Source organism: Gorilla gorilla, chromosome 19 (genome assembly GCF_029281585.2).
Source record: "Gorilla gorilla gorilla isolate KB3781 chromosome 19, NHGRI_mGorGor1-v2.1_pri, whole genome shotgun sequence".
Lineage (NCBI taxonomy): Eukaryota > Metazoa > Chordata > Mammalia > Primates > Hominidae > Gorilla > Gorilla gorilla.
The window spans coordinates 47,826,402-47,849,544 of record NC_073243.2 but is presented as its reverse complement, the minus strand read 5'-3'; the positions used below and the strand labels follow the sequence as shown (position 1 = coordinate 47,849,544).

The 23,143-nt window shown below is 36.9% G+C and overlaps 1 protein-coding gene across 4 annotated transcripts in view; it reads left to right on the top strand.

Moving 5' to 3' along the window:
• Positions 1 to 23,143, top strand: part of KIF2A (kinesin family member 2A) — a 79,298-nt gene that overhangs the window by 33,256 nt on the left and 22,899 nt on the right. For 2 of the 4 annotated variants that reach the window (XM_031003180.3, XM_031003178.3), the window contains exons 2-13: positions 6,387 to 6,481; positions 7,306 to 7,425; positions 9,362 to 9,416; positions 11,891 to 12,013; positions 12,578 to 12,678; positions 14,465 to 14,560; positions 16,998 to 17,052; positions 17,444 to 17,606; positions 20,855 to 20,945; positions 21,079 to 21,142; positions 22,080 to 22,171; positions 22,808 to 22,950. In XM_031003180.3, the coding sequence (XP_030859040.1) occupies positions 6,387 to 6,481; positions 7,306 to 7,425; positions 9,362 to 9,416; positions 11,891 to 12,013; positions 12,578 to 12,678; positions 14,465 to 14,560; positions 16,998 to 17,052; positions 17,444 to 17,606; positions 20,855 to 20,945; positions 21,079 to 21,142; positions 22,080 to 22,171; positions 22,808 to 22,950 (1,198 nt within the window). The remainder of the gene's footprint in view (positions 1 to 6,386; positions 6,482 to 7,305; positions 7,426 to 9,361; positions 9,417 to 11,890; positions 12,014 to 12,577; positions 12,679 to 14,464; positions 14,561 to 16,997; positions 17,053 to 17,443; positions 17,607 to 20,854; positions 20,946 to 21,078; positions 21,143 to 22,079; positions 22,172 to 22,807; positions 22,951 to 23,143) is intronic. The other 2 variants (XM_031003181.3, XM_031003179.3) reach the window with 1 other exon arrangement.

The following is a 23,143-nucleotide window of genomic DNA, read 5'->3' as shown; positions in this document are numbered from 1 at the left end:
AATTATAAATTTGTATTATAATTTAAAAAGAGGTATTTGAGTAGCTCAATGAAAAGCCATATATAAGACAATTAAAAATATTTAAAGTCATATTGGGCAAAGTTGGTTTTTAAAAAGAAAATAACATTTTTTAGAGACATCTTTTGGTGCAAATAAAAGCCCCATGCTGCATTGGTATTGTAGGTAGTGTAGATGGTTCTAGTTATCTGATTAATTGGCAAAAAGCAAATGCTTAAGACTTTGTCTATTCATTTCTTATTGCTGGAATTTCATATTCACTTCTTGTTGGATGAGTAAACTGGATTATGGTAGAGATAAGGCAACATAATTCTCAGTCCTGCCCTGCTCAACCTCTAGAGTTTAGTCTTAGATCAGATGCTTTTGACTCTGCAAACTTGTGATTTAAGGCTTTCTGGATGTGTACACTGGTGGTTGAGGTCATAGAGGTTCCAATATTGAGGAGACTGCTGATACTGGATGTTGTCTCCTTGATTTTTTTTTTTCCTTTTTTTTTTTTTTTTTTGGAGACAGGATCTCACTCTTGCCCAAGCTGGAGTGCCGTGGCACAATCACAGCTCACTGCAGCCTTGACCTCCTAGGCTCAAGCAATCCTCCTACCTCAGCCTCCCAAGTTGCTGGGGCTGTAGGTGGACACCACCATGCCCTGTTGATTTTTAAATTGTTTTTATAGAGTTGAGGTCTCGGTATGTTGCCAACCTGGTCTCAAACTCCTGGGCTCAAGCCATCCTCCTACTTCTGCCTCCCAAAGTGCTGGGATCACAGGTGTGAGCCACTGTGCCCGGCCTCCTTGATTTGCTTTATCCTCTCATTGCCAATCTCTCTAGCCTGTCTTTGGAGATTAAGGTCTCTGTGAATTTGTGACCTGTAGTCCTGGTACGAATTTTGCTCCACTGGCCCACCTTTTTTTCGCACACCTAGTTATGGTACATTAAGTCACTCCTTGCCTAGAAGGGTGGGAATACCATGGTAGATGCCCAACAATAAGAATGGTTGTGTTGGTCTTGCCTTTTGGAATATCCACATATTTTTCCCCATTCTCATTATTGTGGTAATTCTACTGGTAATTGCATGGAGATCCACCTTGGTAACTCATTTCTTTTTTCTTTTTTTTTTCCAACTAGATTTGATAGCTAGGTGTCTCATTTCTTTAACCTCAACCACAGCCTCTTCATTTCCTGCTGAGGGTTATTCTTCACAGTAATCTGATTAAAATGCATCTTCCTTAGGCTGAAATATTTCCTTCCTTTCTGCTGATAAAACCATATCAGTGTTTTATTAAACTCTTTTACTTTCTCCAAAACCTTTGTTGCTATAATCTTCTTGTCCCCACTAGTGGGTATTAGTATATTGTGGGGCTGCCACGGGCAGTTGGGGAAAGGATGGCTGCCAGGTCTTAGCCTCACTACTCATGTTGTAGAGATGGTGATTGATGCGGGGCTTGATGCAGCAGTGGTAGGCTCCTCCCAGATTGTGATGGTGACTGGGCTGCTTATGGCTCTCTGGGGTCCACTCTTCATTTCCACTACCAGTTAAACTCATCCTCTTTTTCATATGCTGTGGCAGCCATGCAGGTGCACTGCTTAGATGTCTCTCTAAGAAAGAATTTCAGTTTCAGGGAGTGCAGTTAGCTGACAACCTCCAGTTGTTAGTACCTTCAGGGCCTTTAGGTTTGGGGTTGAGAACTTGAATTTCCTGGGAAATCCACAGCCAGTGATAGAGCATGGCATGGGTAATAGGACATATCCATTTTGGCTCAGTGCAGGACTCCTCTAATGGGCAGTCTTGCTCTGAAGCACCCTACTGGGTTGACCAAGATTTTGTTAGATCTGCATCAAGGTCTGAGGCTTTCTCTGCTCAGTCCTGCTTCACAGTCACTTCCTTCATAGGTTTCAAATCTGCATCATGGTCTGAAAGTTTTCATTATTTTTTATTTTAATCTTAATTTTTTTTTTTTTTTTGAAGTGGAGTCTCGCTCTTGCCCAGGCTGGAGTGCAGTGGAGCAATCTTGGTTCACTGCAACCTCCACCTCCTGGGTTTAAGTGATTCTCCTGCGTCAGCCTCCTGAGTAGCTGGGATTACAGGCGCCCACCACCACACCCAGATAATTTTGTATTTTTAGTAGAGACTGTGTTTCACCATGTTGGCCAGGCTGGTCTTGAACCCCTGACCTCAAGTGATCTGCCCGCCTCAGCCTCCCAAAGTGCTGGGATTACAGGCGTGAGCCACCGCACCCAGCCTGGTCTGAAAGTTTTCTGTGCTCAGTCCTCTTTCCTCCCCCTTTTATCTTTAGCAGTAAACCTCTTGTACTCCCAACTCTCTCATCTGCTTCTCAGAGGACTCCAAATGACACATATCACTTCCACTGGTTATTTACCTAATTTGTCTCTGAAATTGAAGTAAGGATTATTTAATTTCCCTTTTTTAACTCCCTTTTGACTCCTCCCAGTATTTTTTTAGGTCATCAATTTCACCCACCCCCAGCACCTGCATCTCCTCTAATGCCCATCTGTATTAGTAAAAGGCACCACTATTTACTCAGTTGCTTTTACATCTTTCACATTTAAGTTTGTGACCCATCTTTTGGGGAAGTGGGGGGAATGGAGGTGGTATTGTGTGAGATAGGAATCAGGCAATTAAAAAGGAGTGACTTTAGTAAGGCATGAATGAGGTCACAGGTAATGCGGGTCAGATCATGTAGGGCTTTGTCGTAAGTCATTAATAGATCATTGAAAGGACTTTAGCTTCTACTCTGTGTGAGATGGGGGAGTCATTGGAAGGTTTTGAGCAAAGGAGTAATATCTGACTCACTTTTTACCAGGAACATTTTGGCTACTCTGGAGAACAGACAGAGGGCAGATAAGTTGGAAGCAGGAAGACTAGTTGGGAGAGTATCGCAGTAATCTAAGTACAAGGCATTGGTAGCTTGCACCAAGATGATAGTAGTGAGGTTGTTAAGAATTGGCTCATTATCTGGGGGCAAGACTCAAGCAATGTCATTTTATTTTGTGAAAGCTCCCTAGGAGTTTCTGGTACACATGAGGGTTGAGAATTTGTGTTACCGTTTATACATTTTTGTAGGAATGCCTGGACTTAAGACATATAGACATCTTCATCAGCTTAATTGAAGTGAGTAGAGAAGCATAGTGATTAATAGCAAGTACTTTTACATCTGACCAAGGTTTAGACCCATGCTACTTATTCACTGTGTAACTTTGAGCTTTATTTTTCTCATCTTTAAATGCAGTTACTGGCTGGGCGTGGTGGCTCACGCCTGTAATCCCAGCACTTTGGGAGGCCGAGGCGGGCGGATCAGGAAGTCAAGAGATGGAGACCATCCTGGCCAACATGGTGAAACCCTGTCTCTACTAAAAATACAAAAAATTAGCTGGGCGTGGTGGCGCGCACCTGTAGTCCAGCTACTCAGGAGGCTGAGGCAGGAAAATCGCTTGAACCTGGGAGGTGGAGGTTGCAGTGAGCCGAGCGAGATCGCACCACTGCACTCCAACCTGGTGACAGAGCGCGACTCCATCTCAAAAAAAAAAAAAAAAATGCAGATACCTACTTTGTAGGTATATTTGTTATGATTAAATGAACCAATGTGAATTAAATGAGCTAGTATCTGACATATTCGTACTTAAAAAGTAGTAGCTTAAAGAAATCTGACACATGAGATGATAAAAGTGTTAGGATTGATAATGCTCAGTGTTGTTGAGGGTGTGGAGGAATAGGTCCCACTGTTGGTGAGAATGTATACAAAGGGCGGTTCAGGAATATCTATCAAAATTTCAATTTTCTTGACCCACTAATTCTCCTTCTAGAAATTTTATTTGTGGAAGCATTCACACCTATGTTCAGATATTCAGTGCAGCATCTTTTAATGGCAAACAGTTGGAAATAATACTCCTAATAAAGGAATAAATTGTGATATATTCATTTATGGAATGCTTTGTGGTTATGAAAAATAATAGGTAGGTCTATACATATTGTCATGGAAAGATCACTAGTATGTATTTTAGTTTTTTTTTTTAAAAAGCAACACCAGTATATCATTTGAGAGTACTTAACATCCTCACTATTTGAAATCTATAAGATTATGTTCATTTATTACTTATATGGATTTTTATATGAGCTTATATAAAAGGTAGGCCACAAGGCCGGGCGTGGTGGCTCACGCCTGTAGTCCCAGCACTTATGGAGGCCAAGGTGGGCAGATCGCTTGAGGCCAGGAGTTTGAGATCAGCCTGGCCAACATGGAGAAACCCTGTCCTCTACTAAAAATACAAAATTTAGCCAGGGCCGGGCGTGGTGGCTCATGCCTGTAATCCCAGCAATTTGGGAGGCCGAGGAGAGCAGACCACTTGAGGTCAGGAGTTCGAGACTAGCCTGGCCAACATGGTGAAACCCCGTCTCTACTAAAAATACAAAAATTAGCCCAGTGTGGTGGCACGTGCCTGTAATCCCAGCTACTTGGGAGGCTGAGGCAGGAGAATTGCTTGAATCCCAGACATGGAGGTTGTGGTGAGCCGAGATTGCTCCACTGCACTCCAGCATGGGTGACAGAGCAAGACTCTGTCTCAAAAAAAAAAAGAGCCGTGCATGGTGGTGCATGCCTGTAATCCCAGCTGCTACTTGGGAGGCTGAGGCATGAGAATCGCTTGAGACTCTGTCTCAAAAAAAAAAAAAAAAGAAAAGAAAAGAAAAAATAAAAGGTAGGTCGGGCACAGTGGCTCACACCTGTAATCCCAACACTTCAGCAGGCCAAGGCAGGTGGATTCCCTGAGCCCGGGAGTTTGAGACCAGCCTTGGCAACATAGTGAGACTCTGTCTCTGTTGAAAATAAAATAAAATAAAAGGTAATGATAGTAATTTCATAAACAATAATACTTATCAAATTATTATAGTGCCCATGTTTTAACAGTATTGAATGCCTCATTATAATAACATTGTTTTCTGTACTATATATCTGTTTTTAGATATTTAAGGAGCTATAAATTATCTTAAGGTAAATTATAGATGCCCCCAAGGATTTCTATTAGGAAACATTGAAGACGCAGTATATTGCATAGTTTCTGTCTGTACTTGACTAACAACCAGATGGATCGTTAAGATGAAAACAGATGAAATAAATTTTTTAAAAAGTATTTTATATATATATATATATATATATATATATATATATATATATATATATATTCTGTTGATGTGCTTCTAGGAATTTGTCCTAGGCAAATAATCCAACAAGTACATAATGACAAATATACAATAGTATTCATTGCAGTGTTTATAATAATAATAATAAATGGCACATAACCTAAGTGACCATCAATAGGTATTAAATAATTTATGATAAACATAATGAAATATTATGTAATAATTAAAAATAATTATTTAGCTCTGTAGTTATTATCAGATAAAACCTACAGTCTACTAAGAAGGGAAAATAAGTTTACTACATTATATATAATATCTTCTCTCTACAGATTGTAAGACTGGAGTAGTTAGGGAAAGTAAGGAATAGAATAGATTTGGATAGACAACATATAGAAGAGGACATTTTAAATGAGCATTTCCCAACCTTTTTGGAATCACATTTCTTAATTTTAAAATTTTATCAATTTGCATCGTATATGGTAAAAAGTGGTTTTTAAGTAAAAAGTATTTTATATCAGTATAATACCTAAAACTGCTTTCTGAACCAGGCACAGTAGCTCATGCCTGTAATCCCATCACTTTGGGAGCCCGAGGTGGGTGGATCACTTGAGGCCAGGATTTCGATACCAGCCTGCGCGATATGGTGAAACCCCGTCCCTACTAAAAATACAAAAATTAGCTGGGCATGGTGAGGCATGGCTGTAATCTCAGCTACTTAGGAGGCTGAGGCACAAGAATCACTTGAACCCAGGAGGCAGAGGTTGCAGTGAGCCAAGATCGCATCACTGCTCTATAGCTTGGGTAACAGAGCAAGACTGTCTCAGGAAAAAAAATTTTGCTTTATAAATTTTTGTTCTTTGTTCTACAGAATCATTTTTGGCTCATAGTAAGGACACTTTCTAATGATTAGAACTGTTTAACAGTTTAAGATTTCAGGCATTGTATGTCACTGTGTGACCATTTATCATATATGCTGAAAATAAACTTTAGGTCTTACCTGATTTACTGATTTACTGGACTTGACAAGCAGCAAATTGATTTATGGCCCCGTGGACAAAGTTCATTCCCTGTTCCTGAGGGTCTGTGGAAATCTCTTGTAAGGAAAAGTAGTGTCATTTTTTTTTTAATTTCCAAGTTATAAAATTGTATTTCACAGTGTTTAGGAATGCCATAATTTGTGGCATTTTTAAGATGTATACTTTTTTCCCACATAGGCCGAATACATCAAGCAATGGTAACATCTTTAAATGAAGATAATGAAAGTGTAACTGTTGAATGGATAGAAAATGGAGATACAAAAGGCAAAGAGGTAAGATCACTGAGTTTAATTTTATTCCTAGTCCTGCAATCAAGATTCTGAATGTAAAACAAAACAGAAAAGTACATAATGTTATTTTATTTAGTGCATATATTTTTATTATTCCTTGAAAACTTTCAAATGATCAAAACTTTTCACTTAAGGGTAGATTCCTCCTGTATCTCTTATGTGATTGCACATATCAGTCTTAATTATTTGATAAAATATACTATTCTTTAAGTCTAGCTCACACAGTTTGAAAATGTGCTATAATATTTAATTATGTGGTTCTATTGGTCACTGCGTTGTTAGCAATTCATAGAGTCAAGACTATAAAATGATATTTTAAGAGAGATTCTTTAAATTTGTGGATTATAATTCTAAATCTCATTTGTAAGGCTAAGGCACTGTATTCTTTTTTTTTTTGTTTTTTAGACAGGGTCTCACTTTGTCACCCAGGCTGGAGTGCAGTGTCATGATCATGGCTTACTGCAGCCTTGACCTCCTGGGCTCAAGTGACCCTCCCACCTGTCTCCAGAGTAGCTGGGACTACAGGTGTGCACCACCACACCTGGCTAATTTTTGTATTTTTTGTAGAGATGGGGTTTCACCATGTTGCCCAGGCTGGTCTCAGACTCCTGGGCTCAAATGATCTGCCCACCTTGACCTCCCAAAGTGCTAAGATTATAGGCATGAGCCACTGCACCCAGCCGAGTTACTGTATTCATTAGGCTAAAGTAATTTAAGAGTTATTTACTTCATCAATTTACTTGAAAAATAAAAGGTTAATTGTCAAAATATACTCTCAAAAGACTATGTGTATGTGTTGTGAACAGATTGACCTGGAGAGCATCTTTTCACTTAACCCTGACCTTGTTCCTGATGAAGAAATTGAACCCAGTCCAGAAACACCTCCACCTCCAGCATCCTCAGCCAAAGTAAACAAAATTGTAAAGGTTAGTGATGAAAATTCAGAGTGCAGGACACTGGGAGAGAGCGGGGGTTGTAGATGTGTGTGTGTTCTAGTTTGAAATTGGTAGGCTCTGAAGAGTTTAAGAATTGATTAATTTGCTTTTTCTGCCATCATATTCATGTATATACATACATATTTTCAAGGATTGAGGTTGTCTAATTCACAATTATGACAATCGTTGGATAAGGTCTTAGAAATTTCTCACCTAATTAGTATTTTTCCTGAGACTAAGTTTCTCAGGAGATATAGATCAAAACCATTTGCTTGGTGTTTGTTGAATGAAGACATATGACTTTGACAAAGGCATAATAGCTGTTTCTTAGGAATAATAACTACCAACTCTGATAGTCTTTTGAAATTATAATTCTGCTATTTGTTTCTTAAAGAAAGATGGGAAATGATAGTGTAGTTCACTTCTATATTGACTGTCATGATATACCTTAAAACTGTGCTAAATCCTCCCTAGCAGTTTTATCTTTATAAAAATTAAAAGCACATTATTCTTCTGGCTTTTAAAGATAATTCTCCTTCCTTTCTCTCAAGACCTTTCAGTATTAAATTTTTGTTTCAAAATACAGCTCTTTTTAAAACAGGTAGTATTGCAAAGTTGTTGAATCTGTGGTTCTTTGTGTTCATTTCAACAAGCATTTGTGGTTTTGTTGTTGTTGTTGTTGTTTTGCTTTTTTACATTGTGCCAAATACTATGCTGGACAAAATACAAAGATGAATGATGACATGGCTTTCAGCCTGTAGGAACTTGATATCTTTCGGGGAGGACATAGATAAGCATTTAAATATAGTATAATAGAAGCAACAAAACTTTGTTTCGTAAACTATGCAGTTGAACATAAGGCATATTTTCAACTCATGAGTTTAATCATATTGAGAGTCACCACTTAGAGGTTATTAGTTACTACTTATAAATGGATTATTTTTTATATTCATCTTCAAAATGAGGGATCTTCATTGGAGGATTTTTGTAGTTTATTCTTCCTGGTATATCATTAGCAACCTTTACTGTACATTAGAATTAACTGGAATAGATTAAATCAGTATATTTTAAAAATAAATATTTATTTTTAAAATAAGTATTTATTTTAATTATAAATAAGTATTTTTAAAAGTATTAAAAATATTTTTAAAGTATTAAAATAAATCAGTATTTTTAAAAATACTGATTTATGGGCCCCACTCCCAGAGATTCAGTTTTATTTTACCTAAAGGGAGACCCTGGCATCAGTTTCCTTTTAATAGTACTCATCTGATTTGAATGTGCAGCCAAGGTTAAGACAACTACATTATTTGATATCTTTTTTTGAGGTGAATAAAAGGAAGTCTTCATGAATGAATTAGAGGACCAAAAGTTTGCTGCCTTAATCTGTACAGTGTCCAAGTCTTAGAAACTCTTATGAAACCTTTTTAGGATAACTGACAATGTACATTTTATAGTATTCTGATATTTCAGTTTAACAAGGGTTTCTAAGCTGTCTAGAACTAATATTTTATAAATTACCCCCTATTATTCAGAAATGACATTTATTACATGGTTTTAGCAGCATAGTATGATGATTAAAACACATATTATTGTGAAGCTACTTAACCTCTCTTGGTTTCAGTTTCCTCATCGATGAGATGGGAATAGCAGTAGTAATGACCTCATAGGTTGTTGTGAAGAAAGTCCTTAGATCAGTGCCTGGCTCATATTAATTCCTGAATATTTTTGGAGGGTAGGGGAAAATATATAAAGGAACTTGAATATTGATAGCATTAATAGTAATTCAGTAAGATTATAGTTTTTCTTCATTTTGTTTTATATTCTTACATGTCTGCCTACTTTTGTTTAATTGAAAGAAGCTCAGATCATGATACATATGAGGAGTAAAGACAGAAAACATAATGAACATTTTTTCCTTTCATAGAATCGACGGACTGTAGCTTCTATTAAGAATGACCCTCCTCCAAGAGATAATAGAGGTAAAGTAAAAATTTATCTCTTAATTTTGGCTATTGACTTCTTAGTATGTTCCTGACAAGGTAAATCAAAAGTAAACATTACCCTTGATGTTGGTATTTATTTAAATTTTACCTGGCTAATTTTAAGAGGTGCTTTTTTGTTTTGTTTTGTTTTTTGTTTTTTGTTTTTTTTTTGAGACAGGGTCTTGCTCTATCACCCAGTCTAGAGTACAGTGGCATGAACACAGCTCACTACAGCCTTGACCTCCCAGGGTCAGATGATCCTCCTGCCTCAGCCTCACATGTAGCTGGGACCACAGGCATTAGCCACCATGCCCAGCTAATTTTTTTATTTTTTAGTAGAGAGTCTTTCCATGTTGCCTGGGCTGGTCTTGAACTCCTGGGCTCAAGTGATCCTCCTGGCTTGGCCTCCCAAAGTGTTGGGATTACAGGCGTGAGCCACTGTGCCCAGCCTAGTGTCTTCTTGATTTCCTAATACAATATGCCAGTAATACTGAAAAATGATTTTGTCCAGGTGTGGTGGCTCAGGCCTGTAATCTCCACACTTTGGGAGGCTGAGGCGGGTGGATCACCTGAGGTCAGTAGTTCAAGACCCCCCCGGTCAACATGGTGAAACCCCGTCTCTACTAAAAATACAAAAAATTAGCCAGGCGTGGTGGCGGTGCCTGTAATCCCAGCTACTTGGGAGGCTGAGGCAGGAGAATTGCTTGAACCTGGGAGGCAGAGGTTGCAGTAAGCCAAGATCGCACGACTGCACTCCAGCCTGGGCGACAGAGCAACACTCCATCTCCAAAAAAAAAAAAAGATTTTTAAAATGTATGGGATGATGGCTGGGAACGGTGGCTCACCCCTGAAATCCCAGCACTTTGAGAGGCCGAGGCGGGCAGATAACCTGAGGTCAGAAGCTCAAGACCAGCCTGGCCAACATGATGAAACTCCATCTCTACTAAAAATACAAAAACTAGCCAAGTGCAGTGACACATACCTGTAGTCTCAGCTACTCGGGAGGCTGAGGCAGGAGGATCGCTTGAACCCAGGAGGTGGAGGTTCAGTGAGCCGAGATTGTGCCACTGCATTCCAGCCTGGGCAATAGAGTGAGACCCTGTCTCAAAAAATAAGTTAATAAATAAATAATATAATAAAATAAAATTGATGGGATGAATATGAAATTATGAAATGCAATTTTTAATCCATCTTATTTACTAAATAATTTTGCAAATTCGAGAAGAATATTATGAGAAAGAAAGGAATGGGGAAAGAGTCAATTAGTTGGCTGATTTCACTAGCTAAAGAAGTTGAACAGACATAAAAATTGTGTAGTTAACTGAAGTCTCCCATATATTTTCAGCCAGGACATGAAAAGCATAATGAATTTATTTTCTACTGTTAGGTAGTTCAGAATTGTCTTTTCTGGCAGTATTATTTCTCTGTGTGTGTGGATGGTAGAACAGGATGGACAGAAGTATTAAATGAGAGATTGGAAGTGGAGGGACAGTCCTTCAGTTTAAACACTATCTTTTCAGTCTTATGTAAATTTATATTTCTTTTAAAATTTGATATTTATATTTAATTTTATATGCTTTTTTCCACTTGTATAATATCCACATTGGGAAATTCTCTGCTGAAGATTTGCATATTTGAGGAGCAAAGAGTGGGATTTGGAATATAGGGAGGGTTGAAGCTAAGTTTTTACTCTCTGTATATATTTGATTAGTGTACATTTTTAAAAATGAGAATGCATGTAAAATTTATATTTTGCCGGGTGTGGTGGCTCACGCCTTTAATCCCAGCACACTGGGAGGCCGAGGTGGGTGGATCACCTGAGGTGAAGAGTTTGAGGCCAGCCTGACCAATATGGTGAAACCTCGTCTCTACTAAAATCACAAAAATGGCCAGGTGTAGTGGCGTGCGCCTGTAGTCTCAGCTACTCGGGAGGCTGAGGCAGGAGATCACTTGAACCTGGGAGGCGGAGGTCACAGTGAGCCGAGATTGCACCACTGCACTCCAACCTGGGTGACAGAGCAAGACTTCATCTCAAAAAAAAAAAAAAAAAATTATATTTTACACACATATTTTAGGAGGATTTCTTTGCAGTTTAAAGTTTTAAGACGTGGAGTGGTTTATATATACATATATATTTTGTTTTCACATATATATTTTAAAGGATTTTTAAAAATCAAGCTTGGCTTTGGTTTTTATGTAAATTATTTAGATTGAATTTTGTAGCAAAAATTACATTGGTGAAAGCTAAGTCTGCACATATTACTTTGAAAGCCTCTTTTAGCTTATGTCAGTTTATTGAACAGAATTATTATAAACTATATTATATTTTACATACATAAATAGAAAACCTGGCAACTTACTAATGTAACTTTTAAGTATCAGGTTTTGGGGGCTATCTCTTCCTTTTACTAAGGTTAGCTTTTACTAATTTTCTATCCTGAATTTAAATTTTTTTTTTTTTTTACTTACAGTGGTTGGTTCAGCACGTGCACGGCCCAGTCAATTTCCTGAACAGTCTTCTTCTGCACAACAGAATGGTAGTGTTTCAGATATATCTCCAGTTCAAGCTGCAAAAAAGGAATTTGGACCCCCTTGTATGTAAATTATGTATCAAGGATTTAGTCATTTTAGGCATACATGTATTCTCTCTTGGTCATCCTTTTAAGTCCTCAAAGAGTAAACACTCTAAATACAAGCTTGATTGCAGATTTCATTTTACCACTGTGGAAAATTTAACTTCTTTTTATTAGTCTGTTAATTGGGTTTTTTAAAGTATATTTTGGAGCAAAAATTTTTTTGTGAAATTATAGCAATGTTTCAGTTTGAGTTTAAAATTCTGGGCAGATGATAATTTGTCAGATGTTACAGAAGAATGTGTTGTGCTCCTTGATTCTTTGAATTAAAAAATCTGTGTTTCTAAACCAAGAGATGACATGTATCAATATGTTTGAGTCATTTTTCTGGACTCTCATCTGTACATTGTCCTGTTTTAGTTTTGGTAAAGCAGCTCATTAAGTAAAGCTCACGTAGTTGTTATAGGCATGCTTTGTCACTGTGTACCTTTTATGTGTGTGTGGTGAAGTTATACATAAAAAAAGTTTAATATTAGTACTCTAAAAAAGAAAACTATACTTCTACAGCTCATCTTTTCTTTTCAGCACGTAGAAAATCTAATTGTGTGAAAGAAGTAGAAAAACTGCAAGAAAAACGAGAGAAAAGGAGATTGCAACAGCAAGAACTTAGAGAAAAAAGAGCCCAGGTTCGTAACATAAACATATATTTTGTTTATGTACCAACCAGAGATTAGATTATATCAGTGAAGGTGATTGATGTGAACAAAATAATTAAGGCATTTTTTTTTTTGAAGAATTTTAAGAATTCCTTAAATTGATATTGAGGAATAATATAAACTCTTGTGCAAATAAGTTACCGTAACACATTTTTACTGCATTGTTCTTTTCATGTTTTATGGGTATGTGTTAACGCTAAAATTTGTTCCATTAAGAAAAAGCCATTGTGTTACAGAATTCTAATGTGTATGGTATAACATTTAAGAATTTTTATTTTAAAAAGACCTAAAAATACACTGGGAAAAATACCCAGTTAAAGTGCGTGATTAAACTATAAATTTTATTATTGTTTTTCTATGGTTAGTAAGTTCACATGTCTTAGTGAAAGGGGGGAAATTCCTTGGGTTTTCATTTATGCCACATATGAAGAGTGGATCTCTATTGTGTCCCCCTCAGGGTCCCTTCAGATGGTAGCAAGACTGTTTAATAGCAGTGGGAAAATTGCATAGAAAACTGGTCTTTTACTCTTCTACAGGTCTTTACATATTAGACATTTTGTTATTATACATAACTGCACCATTGTGCTTGTATGGCATCTATTACATTTTCAGAACTACTTTTCTCTAATAAAACATCAAGATTATTTATTTAATAGTATGTTCAAATGCCCTTAATCATGTTAAACTACCAGTTCAGATGTTGTGTTGTGGAATTGTGGACCTAGTATTATATCCAACCTGAATGAATCAGCTTTTATCTGAAAGTGACCTGAGAATGACCAGTTGGGTTTTGAAATGAATAATAAAACATATTATCTACTAATACTTAGCATAGATGCCACCTGGTGTTTCCTGTGGGTACTTCATAATACTTACACATCTCTCTGTGATCTCTTAATTCTCACTTCACAGTCTGCTTCTCAGTTGACATAGGTGGTATTATTTCCTAGAAGAAGGTTAATTGAAAGTAAGTTTCAGTAACAGTTTGTAATTTAGTTGCATTCAAAACAAATCTGAATATGATGTATAAAAAATGTGACTTCTTAGAATGATTAATAATTTATTGTTCAAGGCTAGGAAAGACTGTTGACTATTGCTATTTGTATCTTAATCTGAATTTCTGTTTTGAAGCCAAATAAATTGTAGTTGGCATTCAAAAATTTGAATTTTAAAGTTTTTTTTAAATGATCTTGGCTTCTGATTCCTTTAAGTTCTATGTTCCGTTGATTTGGGGCAGTTTTGTCATTACTTAGTATTTTTTAGAAGGTCAGCAAAAATAGAAAATGAAGACAAATGAATCTGTATTTATACTTTGCTGAAACACTGGATTAAATTAGAAGATGAATCTGATTAAATGAATTTTCCTAGAATTTCAGCTTTTCTAGAGTTATTTGCCAGTGGTTAACATGAGCATTATTTCTCTGTTGCTGCATTTTATAGGATAATTAAGGTATATGTATAACAGATGGATTTTTGAAATAGGTGAAGGGTAACTTCAATGAAGAGTCCTTAATTTGGAGTTAACAGAATGCATACAGACTAAGAGAATTGTGTTTGTAAAACACAATTTTACAAACACAAAGTGGTTCAGAGCTTATTATGAAACCACAACTATGAAACTATATAATATCGTCAGTTTGAGTTTAGGCTTGGTTATGACAAATGGCACAATTTAATTTTAATTTTCAAACCAAATATAAATGCAACAAATACATTATTATATTTATAATGGTGAATTCTCTCTGTCTTCTAATAGGACGTTGATGCTACAAACCCAAATTATGAAATTATGTGTATGATCAGAGACTTTAGAGGAAGTTTGGATTATAGACCATTAACAACAGCAGATCCTGTAAGATTCTTTGTAAACCATTATTCTGGAACTTTTTATGCTTCAAATAAAAACATGTGTTTGACACTTGCTAAATTCATATTGTGTTCAGCTATGTAGTTTTTCCTTTCCTTGTGGGTGCTCATTCCCCATATTTTAAGAAGAAAATCAAGAAATTATCCACATTAACGCTTATTTTCCATAATTTGGTATATGAGATATGCTCCCTATAGAGATGTCCTTCTCGAAGCAAAACCTCCCTGTCTTTGGAAGGGCAAAGCAACACTTAAAGGAGTGATAGTAGAAGACTCACTTTCCTTTCTGACTGTGAGTTATACTTTGATCTCAGTTCCAAGCTTATCTTTGTCTTGGGCTGTAGATCCCACCATCATTTCTAATTTACTATTGGTAATTTGTTAGTTTTAAATGTTACTCTGGCTTTTAACAAGAAGTGATGGTTGTTGAGGGCTGCAGTGGACCAGAAATCTAGAACTGGAAAAAATCCTCTGCTCTTATTACTCAACTCCTTTGCTGTTGATGAATGAGAATTCATTGGACAGGGAGTGCCTTTTTTTTTTTATTTTTTGAGATGGAGTCTTGCTCCATCGCCCAGGCTGGAGTGCAATGGTGTGATCTCCACCTCCCAGTTCAAGTGATTCTCCTGTCTCAGCCTCCCAAGTAGCTGGGACTACAGGCGCCTGCCACCACGCCCGGCTAATTTTTGTATTTTTAGTAGAAACAGGGTTTCACCTTTTTGGTCAGGCTGGTCTCGAACTCCGGACCTCAGGTGATCCACCCGCCTCGGCTTCCCGAAGTGGGAGGCCTGTAATCACGCCTGGGATTATAGGCGTGAGCCACCACACCCAGCCGGGAATGCTTTTATAACTAATTTGTACTTATAAAAATAATCCATCTGACATAGCATATACAGAATGTGTTAGTTACAAAAAAGACATTTGTGTTAGATAGATGTATTATATAGAACTGAATAGAATTGTTGATAATACTTGTATCCCACATATTTTAGGCCTTGCTATTCCTTCATGTGTTTCACTTACTGCATCAGAGCTCACCCTTTAGGACAGGAATTGGCAAACATTTTCTGCAAGGGTCTTTGGCTTTGGAGCTATATGGTCTTTGTCACAACTACTGAACTCTGTCATTGTATTGTAAAAGCAGCCATAGACAATACATAAATGATGGGTATGACATTTGTTTCAATCAATGTGTGTCAGTAAAATTTTGCAGAAGCAGGTAGTAGCTAAATTAGACCCACAGGCCATACTGTGCTAATCCTTGCTTTATGTTAATTATTATTAAAATGAGGCATGTATTGGGAACAAAATTTTTATGAAAAATACTTATGCATAAGAATTGGCATATTTATAAAATAGTTCAAATTATTTGGCTCAGTAATCGTCTGAGAATCCTGTTTCTTGCCAGTAGTTATCTTTGCTAGCAACTTTCCCTATGATCAACCTATGAAAATATGTCACTTAGTAGAATAGAAATGTTGACTTTTGTTGTGTATAGCACATCTTCAAGTGGATAATACAGCTTTTTTTTTTTTGAGACAGAGTCTTCTCTGTTGCCCAGGCTGAGGTGGAGTGGCAGGATCTCGTCTCACTGCAACCTCCACCTCCAGGGTTCAGGCAATTCCTGTGCCTCAGCCACCTGAGTAGCTGGAATTACAGGCATGCACCACCATGCCCAGCTAGTTTTTATATTTTTAGTAGAGATGGAGTTTTACCATGTTGGCCAGGCTGGTCTTGAACTCCTGACCTCAAGTGATCCACCCACCTTAGCCTCCCAAAGTGCTGGGATTACCCACCATGCCTGGCATCACAACTTCTTTTTTTTTTTTTGATCCAGAGATAAAGTCTCACTGTCACCCAGGCTGGTGGGCAGAGGCATAATCTCGGCCCACTGCAACCTCCACCTCCCGGGTTCAAGTGATTCTCCCACATCAGCCTCCCGAGTAGCTGGGACTACAGGCATGCACCACCACTCCCGGCTAATTTTTATATTTTTAGTAGAAATGGGGTTTCTCCATGTTGGCCAGGCTAGTCTCAAACTCCTGACCTCAGGTGATCTGCCCACCTTAGCCTCCCAAAGTGCTGGCATTATAAGAATGAGCCATCATGCCCGGCCTCCTCACAGCTTCTTAATGTGAACTTAATGCTACTAACAATAGTAGTACCCTCTACAGAATTATTTCCTAAAGTGATGGTTTTCCAAATAACAAAATAAGCAAGTTTCCATTACACTCAGAATTTTAGAAGTAATTATATCTGACAACCATTAAAATTTGTGCAAAGCTAATTTGTTTTTTTAGCTTACCTATCATTTATGCTATGTATAAATTTCTAAAACCCCTGGAGGAAATATTACATAATTTACGTTTTAGTGTTTTACATGACACTGATAATCACCGAAATAAAATACTTTTTATTTCTAGATTGATGAACATAGGATATGTGTGTGTGTAAGAAAACGACCACTCAATAAAAAAGGTATGGCACTTAATGAGCTCTAATAAAAGATTGATTTTATCTTATTTGTAATGTATTTTTATAATAGCAAATCAAATTGGTTTGGAAAAAATGTAAATCATTTCCTTTGATTTGTATGTAACCATTATGCACATTTCTATGGCTAAACTTGTCAGTTTGTTATTGCTCTGAATCATTGCCATTCCGAGTCTTGCTTCACAGAAATCTTGATTTTGTTTTTACTTTGCTGTTGAAATATTTTGTCTTAGTGAGTTGCATTTTTATGGGATATTATCTTTATATGTACAGAACTTACTACTTGTATCTTAGTTCTTACTACTTAAAATAATTTTGTACATGAACTCAAATGCTGTGAAAATTATTGGGCATTGATTTTCATTTATTCTTTTAGAAACTCAAATGAAAGATCTTGATGTAATCACAATTCCTAGTAAAGATGTTGTGATGGTACATGAACCAAAACAAAAAGTAGATTTAACAAGGTACCTAGAAAACCAAACATTTCGTTTTGATTATGCCTTTGATGACTCAGCTCCTAATGAAATGGTTTACAGGTAGGTAAATTCATTTTAAATCAGAATTTTGTTCTTATGCCATGTGATCATCAGCACCTTGAAATTTACATTGATTGTGGGATATTTCTTAAGAGGTGCAATATGCTGTTTTATTCTGAGTTTAAACAAAGAGACTGTAATAAATGCTGTAATGAATATTAACACTTGTTCTCTGTAATGCTCCCCAAAATCATAGTTTCCATTACTATTTGCTAATTAGCTTATTACACATATATATACATATCACACAAACCATGTATATGGATAAGAAATTTCGGGAAAGTGTTAACATTACCTCTAGGAATAGGATATGATAAGAAGACTTTTAATTTTTACCTTTTAATCTCTGTACTAATAAACTTGAAATGTTTGTTTGAGGCATGGTCTTGCTCTGTTGCCCAGGCTGGAGTGCAGTGGCACGATCACAGTTCACTGCAGCCTCGACCTTCCAGGCTCAGGTGATCCTCCCATCTCAGCCTCCTGAGTAGCTGGGACCACAGGCATGCACCACCACACCCAGCTAATTTTTGTACTTTTTGTAGAGTTGAGGTTTCGCCATGTTGCCCAGGCTAACCTCAGACTCCTGAGCTCAAGTGATCTGCCCGCCTTGGCTTCCCAAAGTGCTGGGATTACAGGCATGAGCCACTGTTATGCCTGGCCAAAATACCTGTTATCAGTTAATTATTAATTTGTGTAAATCTGTATTTAGTATGTATTGTCAGTTAAGGCGAAAAAGTTCCGTACTTGTATTTAAATTTGTCATCTTTAAGCTTGGAGATAGTTTTAGTACATGAGATTCTTGTATGTTTTCTGTATTCAACTTAAAAATAATTCAAATTTATCTGTGTTATACATTGGTATCTCAAATTTTTATGCCAGATTTAGATTTTCATACGTAAGTTTGCAAACATTCATTTCTAATAATTATAACATCAGTTTTAGCAGTATTGTTATTTTGGTTTATCTAGGAATATTACTGTCTTTGTAATTGCTTGAATGCTATATCTGATTGCCCTTTTTCATAAAAATGCCTAGAAAGGAGAAAATTAGAGTTAATGAGACTAAGAATTGAAGGTGTTACAAAGGAAATACTTTTGAGACCAACTCTTTTTGTCTTCACCAAGTGTACTGGGTAGTCAGTTGTAAAAAAAAAAAAGGATCAAATTAAAGAACGTATGAATACTAGATAGAGATATTTGTGAAGAATATGTTTAAAGGGGAATCATAATTGTTAATTGTAGAATTTTTTTTTTTAGCTTTCTGAAGAGTCCACTTTTCCTTTTCATTCCCTCTTTCTACTCCTGCCTCATAAAATATAAGTTTGACTTTTATAATAGTTTTTAAGAAATCATTACAAATACAGGCATGTTTCTGTGTGTATGATTTAGTAAACATTGTGTTTTTACCCTGTGTTTATGTTTCTTAACTTTATCAATATTTATCCTTCTCCTCTATCTCTTATACTTAACTATTATGGATTGAGGAGTTACATGTTTTTTTGTGGGTAGGGTTGGGAGGTAGGGGTTTGAGCAGGCTCATCCCTAGTTCTGTTTGACCAGAACTTTTTCCTGCTCCTTTTGTTCTGTACTTTCTTCAGTTTTGCCTTTTACAAAACAAAACAAAGACAGCAGTTATATAAAATGTTCTACTTGTAGATCTGTTTTCCATCTTTTTTTTTTTTTTTCTTTTTTTGAGGCTGAGTTTTGCTCTTGTCACCCAGGCTGGAGTGCAGTGGCGTGATCTTGGCTCACTGCAACCTCCGCCTCCCAGTTCAAGTGATTCTCCTGCCTCAGCCTCCTGAGTAGCTGGGATTACAGGCGTGTGCCACCACGCTCAGCTAATTTTGTATTTTTAGTAGAGATGGGGTTTCACCATGTTGGTCAGGCCGGTCTCGAACTCCTGGCCTCAAGTGATCCACCCACCTCAGCCTCCCAAAGTGTTGGGATTACAGTCATGAGCCACCACGCCTGGCCTCCATCATACTTTTTAGTGTACTGCTCAGGGGAAAAGTACTTCTTATACCTTCCCACCTTTTTATTTTAACTCTAGCAGTGGGTTACACCAATACATTTGAAATATAATTCAAGGCCGGGTGCGGTGGCTCATGCCTGTAATCCCAGCACTCTGGGAGGCCAAGGCGGGCAGATCGCCTGTGGTCAGGAGTTTGAGACCAGCCTGACCAACGTGGTGAAACCACGTCTCTACTAAAAATACAAAAATTAGCCGGGCGTGGTGGCAGGTGCCTGTAATCCCAGCTACTCGGGAGGCTGAGGCAGGAGAATCACTTGAACCCGGGAGGCAGAGGTTGCAGTGAGCTGAGATCGCGCCATTTGCACTCCAGCCTGGGGGACGAGAACGAGACTTCGTCTCAAAAAAAAAAAAATTGTAGGCCGGGCGCGGTGGCTCACGCCTGTAATCCCAGCACTTTGGGAGGCCGAGGCGGGTGGATCACGAGGTCAGGAGATCGAGACCATCCTGGCTAACACGGTGAAACCCCGTCTCTACTAAAAAATACTAAAAATTAGCCGGGCGTGGTGGCGGGCGCCTGTAGTCCCAGCTACTCGGGAGGCTGAGGCAGGAGAATGGCGTGAACCCAGGAGGCGGAGCTTGCAGTGAGCCGAGATCGCGCCACTGCAGTCCAGCCTGGGCGACAGAGCGAGACTCCGTCTCAAAAAAAAAAAAAAAAAAAAAAAAAAAAAAAAAAAATGTAATTCAAACCATAATATTTAGGTATCCTTTTCCTAAATTGAGAGTGTCAACTTATTAATAGAATTCATTGTCCTACAAGCACAATTTATATTCTTTTTGCTTAAGTATAAATTACTTGTCTAAATTCAAGGTAATCAACATTTTTCTATTTATTTAGATGGTCTATAGATAATATTTTTGCAGTTTTTTTCCTCTATTAACTTTTTAAAATTGAGATTACCACTCTTGTTTATTCTGTTTCTGTTGAAATTATAATACTTTTTGTTTGTTTTTAATGTATATGCCTTATTGTGACCATTATTTATTATGGAAATATTGCTTGAAATTATGCTTTAAGTAGTTTAAGTAATTTTAGCATATGATATTTAAAATTCTTAAATCAATTCTTCGATATTGTTATTTAAAATTTTTAACGAAGATTTGTTTAGAATCTTGCTATTAAGTTTTATTTATTAATAAAATACTTTGTATTACTCAGCATTACTATTATTCATCAAAATATTGGTGACACATTCTGACTGATGCATTTTATTTTTAAGGTTTACTGCTAGACCACTAGTGGAAACTATATTTGAAAGGGGAATGGCTACATGCTTTGCTTATGGGCAGACTGGAAGTGGAAAAACTCATGTAAGTAATTTATTAAAGTTACATTCTGGTACGAAGCTACAGTTTCTTTTCCTTATAGCTTAATTCTGCGAACTAAATTCTTAAGAGTTATTCCTGAGTAATGTCTGTTCTTTATTTTCTTTTTAAAATATAGACTATGGGTGGTGACTTTTCAGGAAAGAACCAAGATTGTTCTAAAGGAATTTATGCATTAGCAGGTAACTGTCCTTTTTCCATATAATTTGGAATATTCTTCTGCGGTATTATCCAGGTAACTTTGAAATAAGGCTTTAAAATATTGTTCAGCAACTATAATGCTATATTAACTGTCTATTATGTCAATTATAGGTTATTAGATTGCTTGAAAAGAACTATAAGATGATATATTCACAATAATTTTTTTTTTTTTTTTTTTTTTTTTAAGAAGACAAGAACTGTAGGCTGGGCGTGGTGGTTCACGCCTGTAATCCCTGCACTTTGGGAGGCCAAGGTGGGTGGATCACTTGAGGTCAGGAGCTCGAGACCAGCCTGGCCAGCATGGTGAAACTCCATCTCTACTAAAAATACAAAAAAAAAATTAGCCAGGCGTGGTGGCGGGCGCCTGTAATCCCAGCTACTCGGGAGGCCGAGGCAGAATTGTTTGATCGTTTGAACCCAGGAAGCAGAGGTTGCAGTGAGCCAAGATCATGCCACTACACTTCAGCCTGGGCAACAGACCAAGACCCCATCTCAAAAAAAAAAAAAAGAACTGTAAGATTGATTTTGAGGGGGCAGAAATCTTGATTATATTTGTTAGTGCATTCTAGCACATTGTTGGAGATTAGTCTCAATTGTTGAATTTCTGAACTGTAAAAAGCTACTAGCTATGGTATGAGAATAACCTCATTATGACCACCTATAATTTTATGCTATTTATAAATATAAATATTAATATATATATAAATAAAAGTAGCACCCTTTTATGGAGTATGAAAGAGAATAGCTTCTATTAATACCATTTTTTGTAAAATTAATATTCACTTTATTTCTCATTTTTATTATTGATACTGTTATCCTAGGTAAAGATTAACTGATTCCTCTAGAAATAGAAAATTTGAGTTGCTTTTTAAAAATATTTGTTGGATCTCAATTTTCTGTATATGAAATTTTTGACAGCTCGAGATGTCTTTTTAATGCTAAAGAAGCCAAACTATAAGAAGCTAGAACTTCAAGTATATGCAACCTTCTTTGAAATTTATAGTGGAAAGGTAAGTGGGAACTTTTTTAATTTTAATTTTTTAAAATATATATATAACATAACATTTGCCATTTTAACCATTTTTAAGTTCAGTGGCATTAAATACATTCACATTGTTGTGCAGCGTTTACCACCATAATTTATGTGTATTTAGAACTTTTATATTAGAATTTATGTTACGAGATTTTTTTAAAAAGTCCTTTGAGACTTTTCAACTTCAGTGTTGAGAATTCTTATTCTAATTATTATTTTAATCTCTGAAATAATTCTTAAACTCTGGGTGACTCATTTTTATAGAACTGATATTTTAATTGCCACAGGATCTCGCTGTGTCACCCATGCTGGAGTGCAGTGGCATGATCACAGCTAACTGTAGCTTCAATCTCCTGAGCTCAAGTGAGCTCCCTGCCTCAGCTTTCCTAGTAGCTGTGACTATAGGCATGCACCACCATGCCCAGCTAATTTTTTTTATTTTTAGCAGAGACAAGGTCTCACTATGTTGCCCAGGCTGGTTTTGAACTCCTGAGCTCAATCCATCCTCCTGCCTCAGCCTCCCAAAATGCTGGGATTACAGGCGTGAGCCATTGCACCTAGCCTGTTTTTTACTTTAAAGCTAGTTTTCTAACTTGAATATGGTTTTTCATAGGTGTTTGACTTGCTAAACAGGAAAACAAAATTAAGAGTTCTAGAAGATGGAAAACAGCAGGTTCAAGTGGTGGGATTACAGGAACGGGAGGTCAAATGTGTTGAAGATGTACTGAAACTCATTGACATAGGCAACAGTTGCAGGTAAATCTCATTTTGATTAAGAAAGGAGACTTCAGTTTTAGAAACTTTGGGTACAGCATAACAAAATGAGGATGTTATCTATCAATACATCTTGGAAGTAAAAATCATTGTTCATAAAAACTTGTGTTACATGTAAATGTGAGTGACAATTATTATATTGATACTACATTACAAATATATTAGAAATATGCCG